Raw genomic sequence first — 21,705 nt, forward strand, 5'->3', positions numbered from 1 at the left:
CAAGTATTTCTCCAGCCTTCGTTGTCAAACCAACGGCTTTTTTAATGCACGTAGCAATCTTCTCGTTTTCTTTATCATCTAACTTGCGTCTCGCATGCTTTTTGAGTTTCTGGAATTCTTGCAGTTTCTTTCCTCTTTTTTCTTCAGCTTGTTCTAGCTCTTTCTTTCACAATTCTCTAGCCAACAGCCTAGCTGCTCTTTCTGCTATTTGATCGTGTATTTTAGGGTCAATGACCTCCTCTTCGACCTCCTCATCAATTTCTGACCTTTCTATCTCTTTTGGCGTTACTTTCTCTTTAATTTTTTCAATTAAGGGCCTTGAGTCTGTCTTTGATTTTAATTTCGGATCATTTTTGAGCTTCTCTTGTTGTTCCAAATTCAAATAAATTGTCATTTGTCTAGCGTTGACAATTTGCTCATCTGACTCGTTAGCTATGCTTCTTACTCTGTATGCATTATCTCCGACATGCTTCATGACCATGTAAGGCCCGAAACGCTTAGGAAACAATTTTTTCGAGACTCCTTTATCATATGAGCTCTGTCTGTGTTCAGTAAGCATAACTAATTCCCCCTCCTCGTAACAAATGGGATCTCCCTTAATTTTATAAAATGCTACTTCATCTCTTGACCTTTGTAGCTTTCTCTTTTCTCGAATAAATGAAATTAACGCCTGCTGCTCGGTCATCTCCTCAACTCGCAGGTCTACCAACTCTTGTGTATACACTGCCTTACGCGCAAGCTTATCAGCAGCGTGGTTGTTACGATCAAAGCTTCTCGCAGGTGTGTGCTTTAACTCAAATTTCTCAAATTTTTCTTTCAACTCTAAAATTTCTTGAAAAATTTCTCGGTGCACAACTGGCTTTTTGCTAGCATTTTTCCAGTTATTAATTTTCCATTTCTCTACGTTATAATTTATTGCTGTTGTTAAATAGCATGAATCCGAAAATATTTTTCCTCTTTTTGCACCTAATTTGAGCATCATTTTCATAGCTTTACACAGAGCTATCGCCTCGGCCAAATTATTGGTATTTCGGTACCTAGGGTGGTCTACTCGTTCGGAAATGTTGAATTCTCCAGTAGGAGTCCAAGCCACCCCTATACCTGCTATGGCATCACTGGAACCGTTGTTTGAGCAAGCTCCATCAACGGCTGCCCAGTAATAACCATCTTCGTCACGTATCAGGTTTGAGAGCTCCATAGGCTTTTCCATGAGCGTCTCGGTAGTCACAGATTTAGGATTTTTCTCGATTTGGTCCTGCTGCAGCTTCTTGAGCAGGTACTTAGAATTTAACTTAGCCAATTTGGTTGGCATGTTGGCAGAAAACTCATCTTCGATGCCCCATACCTCATTCGGTTTTATGCCAAATTCAGTAGGGGTATTATTTATTTCAGACTCTATTTTCTTAACATGCACGTGCCAACCGTGGTGAGTATACTCGTCATTCTCGGGCTCATCGTTCAATTTTGCTCTCAGCCTATCTCCAATTATGCGCATCGTGCGCTCAACCAGAGAAGACTGAGGGTTGTAAGTTGTAGTATGGCCTATTTTTATACCATTTGCGGTGAGCATCTCGTTCCACGCCTCACTCCTAAATTGGCTACCATTGTCTGTAATTACTTTGCGAACCTTGTGGCCCAGCTTCTCTATATCGTTGAGCACCGTCTCCATCGCGTGCACTACTGTCTCAGCTGGAATTGACTCCAGTGGAATAATCCACACTTTCGAAGTAAAAACGCACTTTGCGACAAACATATACTTAGGCTCTCCGTGCTCGTTCGCTATTGGTCCACACAGGTCCGCGGAAATGACATCCGCTATGTTAAACGCTTCTATTTGGGAAAATTGCAGGCGTTTCTTCTCGCTATAACCTTTGGTCTTTCTACAGGTGATACACTCGCTTGTAATGATTCGCGTAGTTTTCACTATGTTTGGCGAATAATATAATCTTTTAAAGACCGCTTCTAGTTTATGCGCTCCAATATGGCCATACATCTCGTGTAAGTAAAAGATGGTATCCCTAAACAACTCGTCAGGCATCACTGGAATTCTTGAGCCATCTTTGAATTTTCTGAATAGCAACTCTTTGTCTTTCTCTTTGATCACCGCATATTTAGCTTGCATTCTTCTCTTTGATTCTAACTGTTTTGCAGTCATATCAAGCTCTGAGGCGTTCAGTTTGCGCACTATTTTGGTACACATCCTGTCACGACTCTGGAAGATGTCTAAGCGTCTCAGGTGATCCAAGACCTCATCTTTTACCAATTCTACAAATGACACATCTAATGGCACCATGTTTGTCCAATTTGTATCGTAAACTGTCAACTCAGGCGCCTGAATTCCATACCATTGGCCTCTTACTTTATGTTTCAAATCGTACACGAGATCGTAACAATTCAACTCTGTGATCCAGCCAGCCGCTTTTCTATGCACCTTAGCCAGAGTTGTAAACTTGTGCACGACTGACTGGAGGTCACCTCTCACGTGTATCCGCCTACCATGGAGCCAAAGCTGAAGCTTATTTATTACTCTTACCAAAGCAAACATTTCGCGCTCAATTAACGTATAATTTTGCTGGTGTTGTTTAAATGCGCTACTCACGAACATTACTACTTTGTCTTCACCTTTGATGTTTTGGTACAAGACGCCATTGAGCGAATGCTCAGTAGACACTGTATCTAGGTATAAATCTTCTCCGTCAACTGGTGACATCAGCTCAAACTCTTTCGTAAATTCCACTGTGAGCTTCTCTACTGCCTCCTCTTGAGCGGTGCCCCATACAAATGGTACACCTTTACGAGTCAAATCGTAGAGTGGCTTCACAATATCTTGGTAATTAGGGATGAAGCGACTATATATACCAGTTAATCCTATTAAAGTTAACACATCTCTTACGTTACCTAATTTAACTTTACCAGTTCTCTTCAACGTTTTCTTTTGTATATACTCTAAATAGCCTTCAATTTTCTTACTCTGTTTTTTTATGCTTCTAGTTGAAATATTGAAGCCAAGATGATCGGTGGAACTGGCAAAGAATTTACACTTATTCGGGTTAAGTTTGAGCCCATGCTCACGCAACAACTCAAGTACTTTTTTCAACAGCCTCAGCATCTCTGAGAAGGTGAGTGACCTTAGCAACAAATCATCCACGTATTTCGTAACTCCAGGCATATCCGGTATTACTTCATTAATTACTTTTACAAATTCCGCAGATGAAATTTTCAAGCCATACGGGAGTCTTATCATTTGGTAGACTCTACCATCAACCTTGAAACCAGTATACTTGCGCGACTCTGGATCCAGTACCAACTGCCAAAAGGCTGTCGTGAAATCTAACGTTGTGAAGAAACGGGCTTCTCCATCTGAGGTAATTATTCTATCCAATAGGCCCGCCTCGTTGTAATTAGTTTGTAATATAGGGTTCAACTCTACTGGATTTAAACACAGTCTTACGCTTCCATCTTTCTTCTCGTTGGGCACTAAGGGGTTTATGTAAGTCGTATCAGACGGCTCTGCTACCTCTTGCTCAACCATATCAGCCAACGCTCGTCTAATTTTGTCAAGTTGTTTGTTTGACGGATTATACTTAGGCCCTACGAAGTTCGGAATTTTGTTAGGATCTACAAACTTCAATTTCACCATGGCTCCTTTGTATTTACCCGGGAATCTACTAAACACATCTCTGAATTTGAGCAGCTCCTCGAGTGCTTCCTCAGACTCGGCTTTCGTAATCCTTCCTTCACGAACTGCTTCACCTAGGTACCTTCTCAGGTTTCTTTCAAAGATTTCAGGCCCATCGTCTTTAGGCCTTCCATCCTTTCTAAAAAAACTATGTAAATCAGCTCGTGAAACTATTTCTACAGTCTCTTTTTGGTACTCTTCTTCAAGTTGTATTTGGTTGGTATACATGTCTTCAACTCGATATTCGCTCCTCTTCGCAAATACAACCTCTTCAGCTCTGTGAGTGCCAGGTGGCCTACACGTAGCAGTACCTTTTTTTACATCTGTTTTTATGTCTAACTTCTCGATCGATTTCGTGCCAATCAGTAACAACTTGTTGTCACCAGGCATCACAAAAAATGGCACCTTAATCTTATGCTTGCCAAATTTCAATGGCACTACTATTGCCTTTTTCCACGTTCTTACCACTTGGTTGTTAGCCAATCTACATTGAAGTACTCGTTTTAAATAAATAAATTCAATTTTCTCTTTATAATTATTTATTAAGTTATTGGCACAAGTTTCCGACATGATATTGGGCGTAGCGCCAGAATCTAACTGAGTAAATAAAGTTAAGTCCGCGAACCGCAGCGGTACCACACAGGTTTTAGCCTGATCGAAATTCTGTATCTGGCTTCTCACTAACGGCTCAACAGTGTTTGGATCGGTCCGCTTCTCATCAATGACGTCACTCTCTGGTGTGCTACTCTGATCTGCAGCTGCCTGATTGACCGCAACTTCATGATGATTGGCTGGTGCCCCATCGCTCGATTTCGTTGTTTCTTCATCGCTTGAGGTTTCTTCCATAGGCTGACCTTGCTTGTTCTTCCACGCTTTACAGACCATTTTGACTTTTTTCTGCCAATCCGGAGACAGCTTCACTTCCATCTTGGTTAAGTCTTCAATGATTTGAGCTATCGGCCTGCTACTCTCTGGCATTTTCGCTTTCGTTTTTTCAATTGACTCTTTGGTGGTGACTAAATAATCGCCATCCGACTCGGTGACAACTTCAGCAGACAAGTTCGTACTCGTTTCAACACATAAGTTTTGCGAATTAAACACTGAATTTTTTGGTTTAAACTTATGGTTATAGCATTTTTTCATTTCAAAAAGCAACTCTTTTTCGCCTGCTTCGTTTGGCACGTAGCCACTCGTTTTCTTTTGCAGCCTATTGTCTCTTGGAATGACCTTGCCGGTTTTGTCAGGTTGAAACCTCAACCTTCCATCTTCCAACCTGATCAACCTGATAAATACTGCTGCTGGCGACCACCACAGAGTAACGGACTCGTTATCACATACTTCTTCGAATATTCTTCTCCAAGCATAATATCTTTTAGCTGTAACTCCTCGGTCATTTTTTCCAGCTGGAAAAATCATTGGAAACAAAATTTTAATGTCTTCGACACCTTTCTCTTTAAGTAATCCGACTATTTCACGTAGGAGGCGTCTCATATGGCTATCTCGAATGTTGCCATAATTCAACTCGTAAGTGCCAAGAGAGAGAATGACTTTCTTTTTTTCAAATTCTCTTTTTCTAACATGTTCCCTAATGGTTGCCATGGAGCACTTTTTTGCGATTTTTTCAACGTCTTTTTTGCCTTCTTTTTTGGCATCATCTCCGCTACCGTTCTCTTTAGCTTTTGACTCGATAATTTTACTTAAAATTTGAGCGAAAGCGTCGCCAACTAAGTCATATTGCTCGTAGGGGAGATCTGGCTCGGGCATGAGGGCTGTGGCTTGTTTGTTTAAGCCTGCGTCTGGTCGTCGTTTAAAGACGACGTATCAGACCTTACCGACCCTTCTTCCTCTGATCCCAACGACTCCTCAGGATCTATTTCTCTATAGTCTCCTTCAGCTTCGTTGGCTGTACCGCCATCTCTAGTCCTACGATCGCGATCGCGTCTCTGATCACTATCACCTTTGTTAGCACCGCTCTTATTCGCATCAGTGTCACGTTTGCGCGAATCTCCTCTTTTATCGCGATTGTCTCTCGAATCTCGCGCATCTCTATCGTCACGATTGCACGTATCTCTGGTGTCACGATTGCGCGTGTCTCTATCATCACGATTGCGCGTATCTCGGTCGCGGTTGGTATTGCGATTGTCTCGATTGTCGCGTGTGTCGCGATTGTTGTGCGTATCACGAGTGTCTCGGGTGTCAGACCTATTTCTATCATCTCTTCGATCATTAGATCTATAATTATCGCGCCTGTTATTCGAATTTGTGCGCCTATCATCGAACGTTACTCTTCCACCATTGTTGTTGTTGGTGTTTCTTTGCCAGTTGTCATTGGCTTGATTCCTACGTCTCGTTTGGTTCTGACCCTGACTCTGATTTTGCGCATTATCCAAAAACTCCTCGTTTTTAGTCATTTCCAGCAAGCGTCTCGCAAACAGCACAATATCGTTGCGCTCCTCAGTTGACACTCTTACTCTCAACAACCTATCAAGTCTCGGATATATCGCGTTTATCATTTGCCACTCGTTAATTTGCACGTTCGAGACCACTCTTAACCAGCGCAGTGCTGTATTAGCCATGTCCGTTGATGACGTGTTCGGAAGTGTCAACGTTCTGACATGATTTAAGGCATTCTCTTGGCGCTGCTCATTCCACATAGTCTGCAAAAACGACTGTCTCAGGGCTGTGTACGATGTCTGCGTGCTGGTATTTGCATTCCAGGTTTGCGCCGCAGGATGTTCAACCAACTGTTTGAACATGCTTATGTAAATTTCTTCAGTTGCGAACATGCTCTTCATCGCACTTTCAAATTGACGTACGAAAAGGTGCGGCTCGTATTCGTTCTCGGTCGTATACGTCACTTTCAATATTTGCAACGTGTTCAGTTTGGCCACGCTATTTCCTGCACCGTAGTTGATGTTGTCATTCAGAGGCTCATACGCGATTCTCAAGCCCAACTCAGCACACTCAGCAGCTCTAAGCAATTCAGCTTCACTTCTCTGATTTTGCACTTGTACTTGAGGTCTCTCTTGAATATTACTCATGTGTCCAAGTGACGCGCCTCTGCTTGTAGGTCTATCGAATCGTACATCTTGACTTGAACCCTGAGGTGGTCTAAAAGCAGGTCCTTGCTGCCATCTTTCCGGCACGTCCTGCCACTGAAAATGGTTGTCGAATCCGAATCTACGACCATCCGGTGGCACTGGGTCACTTTGGGGTATATTCGAGCTTTCTTGAGCTTGTGAGCGTGGCCTCCCGCCTCGCGACGCCTCAGCCTGACGCTCGTTCTCAAGATCGACTACTCTTTGATTTAACATACGAATTAAACCAGCATCTCTTTGGTGAGCTTCTCTTTCGACACGTATCTCATTTGCTAATTCCGTGACCGCATCCATTGTCTGTGTTACACGTAGGCCTTCATTGTTAATTTGGTCGCCAATTCTATTTATCAAACCAGTGTGGCAGGTACCCCACATTTCAGCCATTCGGCGCATTCTAGCGGTACTTGCTTCATCTCTTTCGGTGATATTCGCTTGAACTTCTCGGTAAATGCGTTCCAAATCGCCTCGCGTGCGAGATAGGCCACTTTCGATACATTCGGCTCTATGGTTTAAAATATCGCAATTATCACGCAAATTGGACACCTGCGCGTCGACATACACGTCCAAAGAGGCTTCCGGCTGCCTATTTTCAATTCGTACGAGCTGGTGCTCAACACCGAGCTCAACTGATCTAAAATCGTACCTCCGCGCGGCCACGTTCACACTTGGACGTGGCATCGTAGCTGCGCCTGTTGTCATGTTATTTATTTCTCTAATAAATTCCGAGCTTGGGTTTTGAGGTTGCCTAGCAGTGCCTACCGGTTGTTGAGCATTCGCACGCGGGTCCCTGACTGAATAGGGAGGAGGTGCGTTGGGGTCTCTGGGCCTACGATCGGATGGCAAAAAACCTCCAAACAACACCTCTTGAGGTCTAGCTCGAGTATTGTCCATTCTCAATTCGCTAAATCTCTGTGCCATTTGCTCTTGAGCTTCAGTTTCGATGTCAACACTGACATCTTCGATCGTCACGTTGGAACGTGGTTCACTATTAGCTCTACATAGGCCTCGATCCTGCCCCCTGGCTACCGCCAGACACACGTCTTAACTCGATTTCCTCAACTGTTGTTTCAACGCGAACAGTTTCTCTAGAACTCAAGCTTCTCGGATTACTCGACACGTTCGGTATTGCGCCACTTTGCAAATTTTGACCAGTGGCTAAGTTTTCATTACTCGGGATTCGTCATAAAATATTCGGGTTTGCCGCAATAGCATCTAGTTCGTCCAACAATTGCTGCATAGGATTAGCATCGACATTCGCACTCGGCACTGGAGGTTCAGACTTGTTTTGCATACCTTGAGCAGGTTCGTTTGTGCTCAAGGCTGCCAGATTCGAAATAGCTTGCTGCATGTTTAGGCTTGCTTGCTCGCCTATTTCTACTCTGTTTTGAGCCACTTCCTCGTCGTCATTTAGCCTAGCCTGTTTCCTAGGGACCTCCGAACTCGTGTTGTTATTTTCGTTCCTGCGCCTCGGAAAAGTCTCGTGGATTCTCTGAGTGCAGGCAACGGCAGCATCTCTTGGCTGTCTTTGAGGTATCTGAGACGCCCTAGGACTACTTTGTTGACCACTAGCAGAATTGGACCCTATATTTCGCCTGTAGTCTTCTAACGACTCTAAATTGTTCCCAGAACCAGAATTACTCCTGTTCAAAGAACTCGAAGAGCCTCGACCACCTCGGCTACCACGATTAGAACTCATTTTAAAACAACTCTTGTATATAAATCTAATTTATACACGAAAAATCCGGCTCAGCTTACGTCTGCTCGTTTGTGTTTCAGTTTCGGACGTGAACGGAAACCAAGCAGGAAAAATTTTGCACAGGTATGCGCTTTTTTACACAATTTTACACTCGCGGATACGATTCAACGCGAATAACGAAATAAAATAACGAGATTAAAGCGAGATAAATACACTTATACACTAACCTGTTGCGCGCTGGTTCTTGTCCGATCGTTGGTTGGGAGCTGCACGTTTACACAGAGCTACTCGTTTAACTACTCGGAAGAAGACCACGCATAGGCGCCAATGTAAAGGTAAAACCCTAACTTTCTCTTAAGAGTCCTCAGACTACTTGTACCATCTGGCTCTGAGGGCTCTTACTCGATAAGGCCGTTTAGACCAAAAGTCACCAAGGTATAGAAATACCTATCTCAGTTCTACCATACACTACAGTACTATCATAAATACCAAAACGCAATAAATGGCCAAAGCAATTTACTCTGAATATTTATTCAAGCACATGAAAGATTATAGTACATGTTGCTACAATGTACAATCATTACCATTCATATAACAACGAAAGATTCTGCTTAAAGGCATGAACGTTCTCCAAGCTAGCGTAAAAGCTCTATCTTGCTCGTTAGAAGAAGATTGGAAAACTGCGAAGCAACTCTGTAACTTACTCTCGGCCATCAGCTTCCCTGAACCAGTCCACCAGATGGCGTTGCACCTGGTTCAGTGCAGCCTCCGACCTGGGCATCAAATTACCACTGTAGAGTGGTAACATGGAGTCCCAAGTACCCTCTACACATTCCTTCCTTGGACTTGGAGAATTTTTACTCAAAAAAAAATCAGACAAGTTCCAGAACTAATGCTTCGTTGGAAAAGTTTTGATCCAAACTGAATTTTTAAAAAAAATTTCATGACCTGAGTGGGATTCGAACCATGCACCTCTTGCAGTATAACCAAGGCAAAACTCAACGAGCCACGACGAGTACATTGGAACTCGCCGCTTTCAACGTTATACATGCGAGATCGGTACAACATGCACGTAAATGTGTAAATGTTTCAAATGTAACGGTTGCTGACATTACATGCACTTTTAAATTTTTAATCAAAGCTACAGAACTTATTCAGAAACGAAATACGTTGAAATTTTGTACATGGGTTCTTCAAACATGAGAAGAATTTCCTTTCCTATTCGCTTTTTAAAAGGAGTTGCCTTTTCTCCGTATTTCACATTTGAAAATAAGTGAAATCTCAGAATCATTGCAACTTTGAAAACTCATAAGCTTTCAATTGATGTTAGATTTCGCTCAAAATTCTCAATATAAGTTTTTTCAAACTCAAAAAATACATTTTAAAAATAAAAATCAATTAATTTCGAAAAATGACCGTTATTTTAAACTTTTCAAACTCAACTAATACTGGAAAACTTTAATCAAAGCTACAGAGCTTTTTCGGAAACGAAATACGTTGAAATTTTGTATATGAGTTCTTCAAACATGAGAAGAATTTCCTTTCCTATTTGCATTTTGAAATGAGTTGCCCTTTTTTAGTATTATCCATTTGAAAATAGGCGAAATCTCAAAATTATTGCAACTTTGAAAGCTCATGGAGCTTTTAGTTGATGTTTGATTTCGCTCAGAATTGGCATATAGGTTTTTTCGAACTCAAAAAATATATTTTTGAAATAAAATTCAATTTTTTCAAAATTTTGGGGCCCCAAATGGGAGGGCAAAAGGTCAAATTTCAAAATTTTCGAAATTTGACTTCACTAGTCCGTAATGGTTGATAAAAAGAACCCAATTCCAAAATTTCGCAAAAATCCACTCAGCCGTTTTCTCTGTATAGTGTTTGAAGATGGCGAAGAATTTTACAAAAATGACAAAATAGAGCCTAATTGTAGTTTCGCGAATTTTCATCGTACGAACTTCGTTTTAGTCTCAAATGAAAGCGCGTGAAAAATTAGAAAATTTGCTTCTTTGAAATTTTTTAATTTAATGCATGCTTTCATAGCAAAATGAGTTGGCGGCATGCGCGCTATCAAAGGCGAGTTGGTTTCAGAATATCAGTGTCACGCTTGTTTTCGTCCGTTCGTTCTCGTTGGTATTCGTGTTTCGGGAGGGCGGGGTGGGGCACGAGCGTGCCCCTGGATTCAGGCATGTGTGTGATATGCAAAAAAGCATGCATTTCAGCATGTTGTACACACAATTGTTATCAATAGGGTAGTAAATGAAATGCTATAAGTATGGTAATATTTACTATATTAGAGTATTTTTTACTATAATTATAGTATTTCATTTACTATTGTTATAGTAATTTTGACTATAATACCAAAACTGGAGCACATTTACTATAAATTTATTGTAATTTATACTACACATTTTTCTCAGTGCATCAGTGAGCAATTCTTCTACAGTTTCCCAGATGGGCTGAACAGCTCATTGGGTCAATGTTCAATGATGATGATGATGATGATGATGATATTGATGATCAAAAGAAATAAACAATTTTTTTCAAACATTGTTTTTACCTCTTGAATCCCGAATTTTTGAAAGCTTTTGCCCTTGCTTCGCCCGGGTCCATTCTCATCACTAAACTAAAAAAAATCCTAGTTTGAAACCCTCTTCCTCACTCCACTCCCCCCTAAAAGTCCAGTTTTCTTCTTGTCAGATCGACTTATTCTCGCAAAATTGAATAAAAAAAATGCAAAAAACAATTATACAATTCGCATTCAAGTATCCCAACTTGAGAAAAAAACAGTAATAGAAAGATAGGGGGGGCTCAAATTTTTAGGGTCCCAATCCGAGCATTCGTCAGGTGCCTCCAACCGATCCAATTCGCGCCTGATCCAACTTGTCTCAAAACCGTAGGAGGGCGAAAAAGCGTCATCACGAAAACGAACGTGGAATTTTTCCTAAGAAACCCACCACCCACCCTTGAAAAGAAAAAATATCCCAACACGATGACTCAGAAGGTACACAAGTTACGTATAAATAATTTCAAAACATCTCGCTTAATCCTTTCGTGTGGATAAGAACGTGGTATGGCGAAAGCGTAGGCCATCCAAATGATGAACGCGGATATCCTATAAAAACATACGGGGTAATTTCATCTCCGCTAGTTTACAAGTGGACTGCTGAGATCGGCTGTAAATTCACATAACTTTATAATACCGTCCATACATACTGGCTATAAGAAAGATAAATTATTCGTCGAAATTTATGGGTCAATGTATCTCGCCGTATAAGAAAGCATCGGAAACACAAAAACTTCACAGACGGTTTAACACGCGTAGTTAGCGACGTGTTAAATATTCAAAATTTAACTTACGTACGTAAATTCCTGCGAGCGCGACTTTGTCGTACTCGGGTGCTTTACTTCGACGATGAGAGACGACAAAAGAGAGGCAAAAATTTGTGGACGTGTTTGATAATATTTTGTCGCGAGGGTGTCTCGGAAAGCTTCGGGTACGTGTGTGGCATGTCATGTCGTATGTGTGTGCGTGTGTGAATTCGTAGTACTAGTATGTATACGTACTACGGATAGACTGCAGACGGCAATATTTGGAAAATTTATTCGAATCATCGTCGAAAAGATTATTACGTACAAGTTGGATGTAGTCGTAATTCATGCTCCGGAGAGTTTTCGTTTTGGTTTTAATGCAACGTGCTTGGTATGTTAAATACTGCTAAATAGTCGATACTTCGTATAATTAATTTAACCGGAGTATATTTTGAGGAATTTTTTTCAGAAATACATGTACTCGAGTATTTTGAAGATTGAATTTTGAGGCGGAGAGAAGGACGGAGAAGAGTTTTCGTTTGATTTTTTTGCAAGGCTGGGATGTAGAGAATGAGGAAACCAGGTTCGAAGGGTTCTGATTTCTTTACCAGCAGCTTAGATTCGAAATTTTAAAATGTTGAAAAATGGGGTGAGGGGGTGAAAACATGTGGTAGTTGAAATGTTCAGTTTACAGGGTGTCCGGAGAGTGAAAGATCGAACTTGAAATTAGGATGTACAGTAGACTTCCGATTATCCGGACTAATTGGGGAATTTGGTTGTCCGGATAAGCAAAAATCCGGATAATGCGGATTCATGTTTTTTTGATTGAATTTTGGTAGAAAATGACTGTTTTTTTTATGATGATGGGATATTTTTGCAAATTTTAATAAGAAGTGCAAGGAATAAATTTTATTTTTTCAAAAAATAGAGAAAAACAAATTAAAAACAAAGATTACAATTTTTTTTTACTATGTATTTGTAAGTAATTCGCGTATGCTTGTCCGGATAATACGGATTTTGTCCGGATAATCGAGAAGTCCGGATAATAGGGAGAATTTTTTTTCGTCCGGATAATACGGCTGTCCGGATAAGCGGAAGCTGGATAAGCGGAAGTCTACTGTAATTGGATTAGATACTGAAGAGAAAAAATGTTGGAAGAGTTGCCTACGTTCAAAATTGAAGGAGCAGATGTCACTTGATCTATCTATTTGGGTAACTATAAGAGTGATTATTTTACGCCCATTTTACCGTTTTTTTATGAAACTTTATGCATTAGAATCTATTTTTTGCACTTTATTGATTCATAAATACGAAGCTGAAAGACTAGATCTGTGTAGACCGGATCAGATCCGATAGGGAAGGCATGATTTGATCAGACCATAGATCTAAATAATATATCTGATCAGACCTGATCAGGAAACATATTCCCTGGATCCAATCAACTCTGACTGAATCTAATCAAGTTCTGGTTAGATCAAAGTTCTGATTAGACTGGATTTTATTCAAACCTGATCAGATCCTGTGGAAGAAACCGGATTGGATCTGACCAAAATCTGATCACACCTAATCGTATCGGAACATTCACAGGATTCAATTAGATCTAGTTAAATCAAAGTTCTGATTTGAATAAATCTGATCAGACTTGCTCAAATCCAGACATTATTCTTCGATTCAAACCGGATTTGGACCAATCCTTTTCCGCTCGAAAATTGAATCAAAACTAATTCGAAAATTGTCTGATGTGAACCATTTTTCAGATTAAATTATTCGTGATTCTCAGTTATGAATCAGTGAATCACTAATCATTAATTTGTGAAAATGACTCGAATCATTTTTTTTGAGCAGTGATTTGTGATCTGTGACTCGAATCATATTTTTCTTGATTTCACCCAACATTGATTTTACTGTGATCTCAAGAGAGAGATAGAGAGTGAGTTTCTCATTAATTTTGTCATAAATTCAGAAAGGTTGATAACATTGTCAAATGAACCTTCCAGTTTGTTTAAAAATTATCGTAGTTGAAAGAAATTTTGCGAAAATTACTTACAAATTTGTTTAAAATGTCACTAAGTAGTAGAAATTGACCAAAATCGTTAAAATATTGCAAAAATTGAGTAAAATAGGTACATATTGCAAAAATGCCAAATTCTTTCATTTAAATGTTTAGAAAAAATATTCGTTAAATTCCCGTCACCATTGTGTTGAACTTCTAAAACAAAAAAGACCAATTTTTGGCACTTTGATATCACATGTATTTTCGGACATTTTAATTTATTTTATATCTGACTTTTAAGAACTTGGAAAAAATGTCATTCAATTCCAGGCATTATTCTAAAACTTGAATTACTAGAATGGACTTATATATATTATGTAGGTACTTAGATATACACAAAGTTCGACTTATACATACGAACTTGAAACAAAATTATTAAATTGATGAGAAGCCCGACATGTAGACAGACGACCTTGAGAGCCCATGCAGACGGGTCAATGACCTTAAGAGGCTAGACAAGAACGCAGAAAACCTCGAAAGGCCAGGCAGACCGATAGATGACCACGAAAAGCTAGACATGTAGGTTAGTTACTTTGAGAGGCCAGACAGGCAGGTCAATGACCTTAAGAATCCGGATAAACGGGTCAATGACCTCAAGAGACCAGCCAGACAGACAGACGACCATGAGAGGCTAATCAGGTGCACAGATGACCTTGAGAAGTCATACAGACGGGTTAATGACTTTAAAAGACTAGGCATGTATGCGACCATAGTAAGCTGGGAATGTAGGTCAGTGACCTTGAACGTCAGAGAGGCTTGGAAAGCCCGACCGTCAAGTGAATGACCTCAAGAGCGAGATATAGGCAGATAGACGACCATGAATGGCTAGACAGGTAGGTCAGTGAACGTAAGAGCCAGACAGGCTGACAGACTACTTTAGGAAACCATACTTGTGGGTCAACGACCTTGAGAAAGTTGTACAGTCGGGTCAATGACCTTAAGAGGTCGACCAGAAAAAAAAAACTGAAAATAACAATCTAGTCTGTTTTCAGGTAAAATTCTAAAATTCAACGCAACTAAGCAAACTTTTCAAAAATGGCTCAATTTATTTAAATTTTATAAAAATAGTTGGAAATAGGTGACTTAATTGAGTAAAATTCCGCAAGGATTCCCAAACATCAAGCAAATTGCAGAAATAAACTACGAAAAATTGATGAAATAACGAAAGTCGACAAAAATGTCACAAAAGAGCGTCAAAACTTGTTGAAATGGGCTAAAAAAAAAAAAGGGGGGATTAAAGGAGCACAGAAAGTAATTAAATAGGTATCTCAGAATTGTAAAAATTATAAATGTGCGTAAAATAACAGAAAATTGCCAAAAAATGATGAAATCTTAGTCAAATTGAGGCGAACTTGGCAACAACTACTTAGGTACTTGAAACATTATTTTTAAATTGAAAGTAGGTAAATCAATCCATCTCAAAATTGTATAGTGAAACGTTGCATACTCACCAGTACCTAGTACAGCAAGAAGGATTCGTTAAGACGATTCATGGCTCATTTAATAGATATGAATCACGAATCACGTTGAAAAAAATGATTCGAATCACATCATGAATCATGTCTAAAAAAAATTACGAATCAAATCATGACATTTCTGATTCAAATCGTCTCCAACCATATACCTATTACATAAAATGAATATTCGATCAATAAAATAGTAATTTGTCATGCCAATCTTGCTCCTTGCTTCATCCATTGTGATTTTATTCATGTTTCTCCAACTAACAATCAAATTATGTTCTCAGATCTTTCCATTGATGTTCAAACTGCTCAATATTATGGTCAGAATCAAACAGTTAAGGTATTCCTTCGACAACGCTAGCAAAAAAATAGCTCCAAAAGGAGTCCTTTCTCGTATACTAAAACGCTACCCAGGCAATAAAACTTACACAAACAAGATACCTATAAGTACCATTATCAGTATCAGTATCGCTTACCTTGTAAAAATAAAACGGATCCGGTGGCTTTAAAGTCGACGTTAAGGTGAAATTGAACTCGGTCGCGTTATTAAACGATGTATATTCGGCGATGGTCGTATCGGCAATGGGAAACGGCATGCCGTCCATGTAGCTCGTAACAGATGGTTCGAAAAACGAATTACTAATTTTCGAATCGTTATGGTACGCCATCTACGAGTAATTCGCGATTAACGTCGACTAATTATTCATTGTTTAACTCTCGTTTAAAAGTTACAGCATGCACGTTCGGCCGATAGTCATCCATTTTCCACGTCGGATACATGGCCCGAGTGCCGAGATTTCGCTCGTTCGCGATTACGAGTACAACAAACAGCGCGGTTTGATTATAATCCTCAACGCCGGAATGGCAATGTTCTTTCGACCAAAGGCAAAGGGATACTCGATACGTCGCTGATGGAAACGTGATACTGCATACGAATTCGTCTTAACGTGTACAGCATTCCTGCAAAAAACCGAATATTAAACGCGTAAGTATTAATCGTCAATTATAAAATGGTCAGTTGGCTCAATCCAGCCATTACAAAAGGTAGGTAAATTATCGTATATACATATAGCGGATGGTAAGAATTAATTCGATGGACGGCTAAGTTGTAGCAAGTCGGGTACGTTGGCCTGACGATGCATGAGCTGTGCCTTTATTTCTAAAGCTCTTGAACCTTTGCTCAGTGTGAAGAAAATATATGATTTGATATGCAATTTTGCCAATTTTTGACAATGAGGAGGAATTTATACAAAAAACTGCACAAATTCAAGTCTATCTGTTTGAATGCCTATCTCACTCAGTTAATGCAGGAACTCAAGTTTCATAAGTGCGTGTTAGGTTTTCGACCCTAAAAACTGAAGGAGCAAAATTATAAGCTATTTCAATTTTAAGAGCAGGACAAATGAGTTCTTTCCAATTATTCTAACCTGCCTTGAAAAAACGGCCATAAAAACCAAAAAATAAAAAAAAAATGAAATAAAATTTATGTCTATTCAACACTGAAGAAGTGCATCAAGGTGCTGGGCTCTGCCTCCTTTATTCAATTCAGGGAAAAAAATTTCTAGGACTGTTTCTGTCCAAAATTTACTTCATTTGATTGAATTACATGTTTTGAGTTTTTCATTTTGGAAAAATGAGCCGAATCTGAATAAATCAAAAATTTCAAAAATTGAAAAATGAAATTCAGCGTCTAAAATTTTCAATCTTGATGTATTTTTTGATGATCTTTCATTTTTTTTTTTTTTTTTGTGTACCATAGTCCAACATTTTTTGTCAGAAAAGTTGATTAAATGTCAGTGAAAGTGAACAAAATTTGAGCATATTGAGCAGAAAGTAACTTGGACAGTAGGTGACCACGTGGCAATGGCACAAAATCGTCACTTGAAAATGACCAAAGTTGAAAATCACTTGAATTGTCAGAAGTGTATGAAATATTAATCAAATTGAGCGAATAAATTTGTCAAAATGAATCATGAAAATATTGCAAAAATTGCATCGATTGTTGCATGTTATCAAGAACTAATCAAACAACTATCAAAATTGATTGAAGAATTGCCATAAGTTCATAAAATTATATCAGATTAGTAGAGCGAATAAATCAAAAAATTATCGCAAATTATCAAAATCAACCCCACTGACGGCATGGAGTAGAACTTGACAAAAATTGTTCAAAATATTTCCAAAAATGATTGTAAAATATTATCAAAACTTCACTAAGAATTATTTTGAATTTTTGATAAATCATTCACGAACGAATTGATTCGTATAAGTGACTCGTCAGTGAATCATTCACGAACGAATTGAATAATTTATTCGCGAATGAATTGAATAATTTTATTGAATCATTCGCGAACGAATTGGTTCGTATAAGTGACTCGTTCGCGAACGAATCAATTCATTCAATTAATTTTTGGTGAATCATTCACGAACGAATTGAATAGATTTTAGTGAATCATTCGCGAACGAATTGGTTTGTATAAGTAACTCGTTCGCGAACGAATCGATTCACTTGACCAATTTTTAGTGAATCATTCACGAACGAATTGAATAATTTATTCGCGAATGAATTGAATAATTTTTAGTGAATCATTCGCGAACGAATTGGTTCGTATAGGTGACCCGTTCGCGAACGAATCAATTCATTCAAATAATTTTTGGTGAATCATTCACGAACGAATTGAATAGACTTTAGTGAATCGTTCGCGAACGAATCGATTCATTTAATTAATTTTTTGTGAATTATTCACGAACGAATTGAAATAATTTTTAGTGAATCATTCGCGAACGAATTGGTTCGTATAAGTGACTCGTTCGCGAACGAATCGATTCATTTAATTAATTTTTTGTGAATTATTCACGAACGAATTGAAATAATTTTTAGTGAATCATTCGCGAACGAATTGATTCATTTAATTAATTTGGAAAGGCAATACAATTTTATTAAAAAATGAGAAAAATTCTGCGAAAGTTGCATAAAACGTCATTCAAACTCATTATTAAAATTGCTTCACACCCATCAACTAAAAATGACCAAAAAATAAAATATTTTGAAATTTGAGAAAAGAAATTGAATAGAAATTCTCAAAAACCGAAAAAAATTTTATCAAATAGCATGAAGATCATAAAAATTTCATAACTGGCATGAGCAGTAAACTGAAAATGACCATAAAATTGTTAAAAAGCTGCATGATTGATGAAAATGTTGACAAAAATTGCTCAAAAATTTATAAAGATATCGTAAAAATAGATAAGAAGAGCTAAAAATTTGCTACTACAAAATCTAAGAAAAATTCACAATCACATCAAATTTCTTAAAAATTGCATGAAATATCATAAAACTTTGCTAATTAACACAGAAATCACCGAAGATTGTAAAAAATTGGTAAAATACTTACGTAAAATTGAGCCCAACTTCGTACAATTTCTACTAAAGCACTTAAATTTCAAAATAACTAAAAATTCGATCAACATTTTCGTAAAAAGTAAAAAAAAAAAATCAGAAAAATTGAGTTAATTTTGGCCAAAGTTGCTAAGAAATTTATTAATGCGATCAAAGTTATTAAAAATTGTCAAAATTCTGAGTGAAATTGCAAAGTTTAACCAAAACCTTGTAAAAAGAATCCGATCTATCCAAAAAGAAATGTTGAAAATTTCGACTGATACTGTTGGCTTTTTCAAAAACAAACGAATAAATTCACCTCTGTTAAAAAAAAAATTCAACGTGGATAGTTTCACTTCATTGATTAAAATTTTAATTAGATGCAAAGACGAAAGCGTCTTGATAACTTTAATCTATTCGATTAGAAGATTTGAAATATTCAAAGTGTCGACAAGCTTCCAACCTGGAGTTAAACCAACAAACCCTCTTAATAAAGAGATTACGCACATTCGATGGCTAAAAAAAAAACAAACTTCGCAACTATGACGCGAATTGACGAAAAGATGGAAACGAATTGATGTGACCAAAAAAGAACGAGGAAATAAAAAAAAGTATACATAAGACGATGAAATTCACGAAAGCGAGAAAGAATTTCCGGAATACGAAATTCGTTGGTAAGAAGAGCCGAAAGTATCCTGTTTCTTTTACACTTCGTACCCTATAATTTTATTTATCAGAGTAAATTCGATTTTAAAAGTCAATTCCATTGGCTCGGCGATTTTATAATTTTACAGCTTTGAAAGCTCGTAATGCGTAGGAGTCAACTACACATATAAGATGATACAATTTAGATGAAAAAAAAAAAAAAAATTACCCAACGTGTACTTAGAGAGACTCATACATCCTACTTCGTGCTTTGTTACCTATACCTATTTATAAAGATGTTACACGACGATGCGACGACGTGACAAGTTGGTAATTTTTTTTACCCTTTTTTCAAATTCCGCCAACGTATGTATAGTGTTTCATTTTACCTTTGTAATTGAAAACCAAGACATGACGAGGGTTTATCATCTCGCAACAGATATCCGTATTGTTTCTCGCTGCTCAGCACGTTTATACATAGATTAATTTTTTAAATTGTAAAATCGATAGCTGTACGCCGTCGACGATGTACTATTATTGGTTAAAGGCTAATTTAAAAGCAATTAATCATTTAATGTAAACAATTGTATTCTATTATTATATCGACGTGCGAGTATTATCTACTTTAATTGTTTTAAATATTCGTCGAATAAAGGTACCTGCCTCTGTATAGCCAATGTTGGCCAAAGTTGAAAAACTTACGAAGGTTGAACTGGTCCGAATGAGGGTTTTGTGGTTCACCTTAGAGGTTATTTTACCTACTCTGCGTAGGCAAAAATATGTATTTCCGAGTTATAATAAATTTTGTAATTTTCAAGATGTGGTTGTGCTCGAATATGAGCCAAAAAAAAAAGGGCACTGGTTGGACGATACCTTCGTGAATTACTTAGGTTGAGTTCCTACGTCAGAATAAAATAGTATTACAGCCTTCTACTGCGAGGTTATGCAACAAATAATGATTTCAAGTTATGGAAGTAAGAGTAAATTGCATTGAATGGAATTGAGAATTATTCGTTAAATTATTTTTATTTTGAGTTAATCTCAAAGATAAAATTTTTTAAAAGAATGTCGGTAGGTATTTCGCTAATTCACCCCTTCCCCCCTGTTTTCCAAAAAACCCCTGTATCTTATTCAATTCCAAAAGCAAGTCTTACTGCCACTCAAAGTATACCTAATACGACAAAATATGCAGCAGAATAACAAATTCAATTAGGTATATTTAATAAAATCTTGAGGAATAAAACCATCATTTTTTTATGTCCTTGGAAATGACAACCATTTGAAAAATTTTTATTGAGAAAAAAATGGGTAGCCTTGCACAAAAATGGTTAATGTATGTAATGAGTAGGCTTATATAAGTAGGTACTTTGAAAATTTAAAATTCGTAATTTTCTCCACAATATAGTCCAAAATGGCTCAAAAGTAGCATGCATTTTATTTTCCCGCTCATTTTTTTCGAAATAAGCCGGAAGCAATAAAATTTTAGTACAATTTAGAAAACATTTTAAAATCATAAACTCGACGTCGTGGTTTTCTTTCATATCTACGTTAAGCTAAACGTATATATAATAAAAAAAAAATAAGCGATAAAATTTTATTTCTTAAAAGACGCGACCCTGTATTGAAATTGTGAAAAAATCTCAAAGGCGTAAGCTACGAGGCGGGGTAGATTATTTTTAAATGTATCAAAAAATCTAAACACATTGAATGTATACTTCACTGTTGTATTTCCTATACGAGTCCGGATAATTGTTCTTTTTTTTTTGAAAAAAGGTTCAACGACTCGTATTTCTTTTCTTTTTTTATACGAGGAGGAGGATTAAAAAATCGACTTGTAGAGTTGCGAATGTTTTTATTTTTGTATAAGAGAGATTGCTACTAGAAAAAAAAAACACTCCTACGAGTTTTGAGTTGGTACCTACTCGAAGAGCATATACTTTTTTCTGGTGTTCTTGAATGAACAAAAATGTTAAAATGATGTTTCTTTATGCAACTTGTAGCCACTTTTGCTGTTTAGTGTAAGTATTAAACTTTGGTAAACTTTTATTTGATTCCTGCGAAATTTGACGAGAAGAAATTTTAATCTCCATGAATAAGTATGAATGAATGATTCTGGCAAAGAAAAAGAAAACGGCGAATGTACTGAATGAATTCTACGAAACTGAATTTATTTTCTTATGATCTATATATAGAATCGATAATGCGATATTATGAACGAAATTTAACGAGGGGAGGCAGAAATTTTAAAACGATGGTGAGGAGGAGGAGGAGGAGTGGTGCTAATTAGGTAGACTTGACCTAAAAATGTGCTTCTATGTATATGACGAATTCGTATTCGTGGCAGCCGGAGCTACTCATTGAGAAGTAAATAGATATACATACA

At 37.8% G+C, this 21,705-nt stretch overlaps 1 protein-coding gene across 4 annotated transcripts in view; it reads right to left on the reverse strand.

Moving 5' to 3' along the window:
- LOC135844985 (cardioacceleratory peptide receptor-like) overlaps positions 1 to 21,705 on the reverse strand; it is a 295,508-nt gene that overhangs the window by 200,521 nt on the left and 73,282 nt on the right. For all 4 annotated transcript variants that reach the window (XM_065363405.1, XM_065363408.1, XM_065363406.1 and 1 more), the window contains exon 3: positions 15,775 to 16,258. In XM_065363405.1, the coding sequence (XP_065219477.1) occupies positions 15,775 to 15,966 (192 nt within the window). In that variant the 5' untranslated portion in view covers positions 15,967 to 16,258. The remainder of the gene's footprint in view (positions 1 to 15,774; positions 16,259 to 21,705) is intronic.

Source organism: Planococcus citri, chromosome 4, assembly GCF_950023065.1.
Source record: "Planococcus citri chromosome 4, ihPlaCitr1.1, whole genome shotgun sequence".
Lineage (NCBI taxonomy): Eukaryota > Metazoa > Arthropoda > Insecta > Hemiptera > Pseudococcidae > Planococcus > Planococcus citri.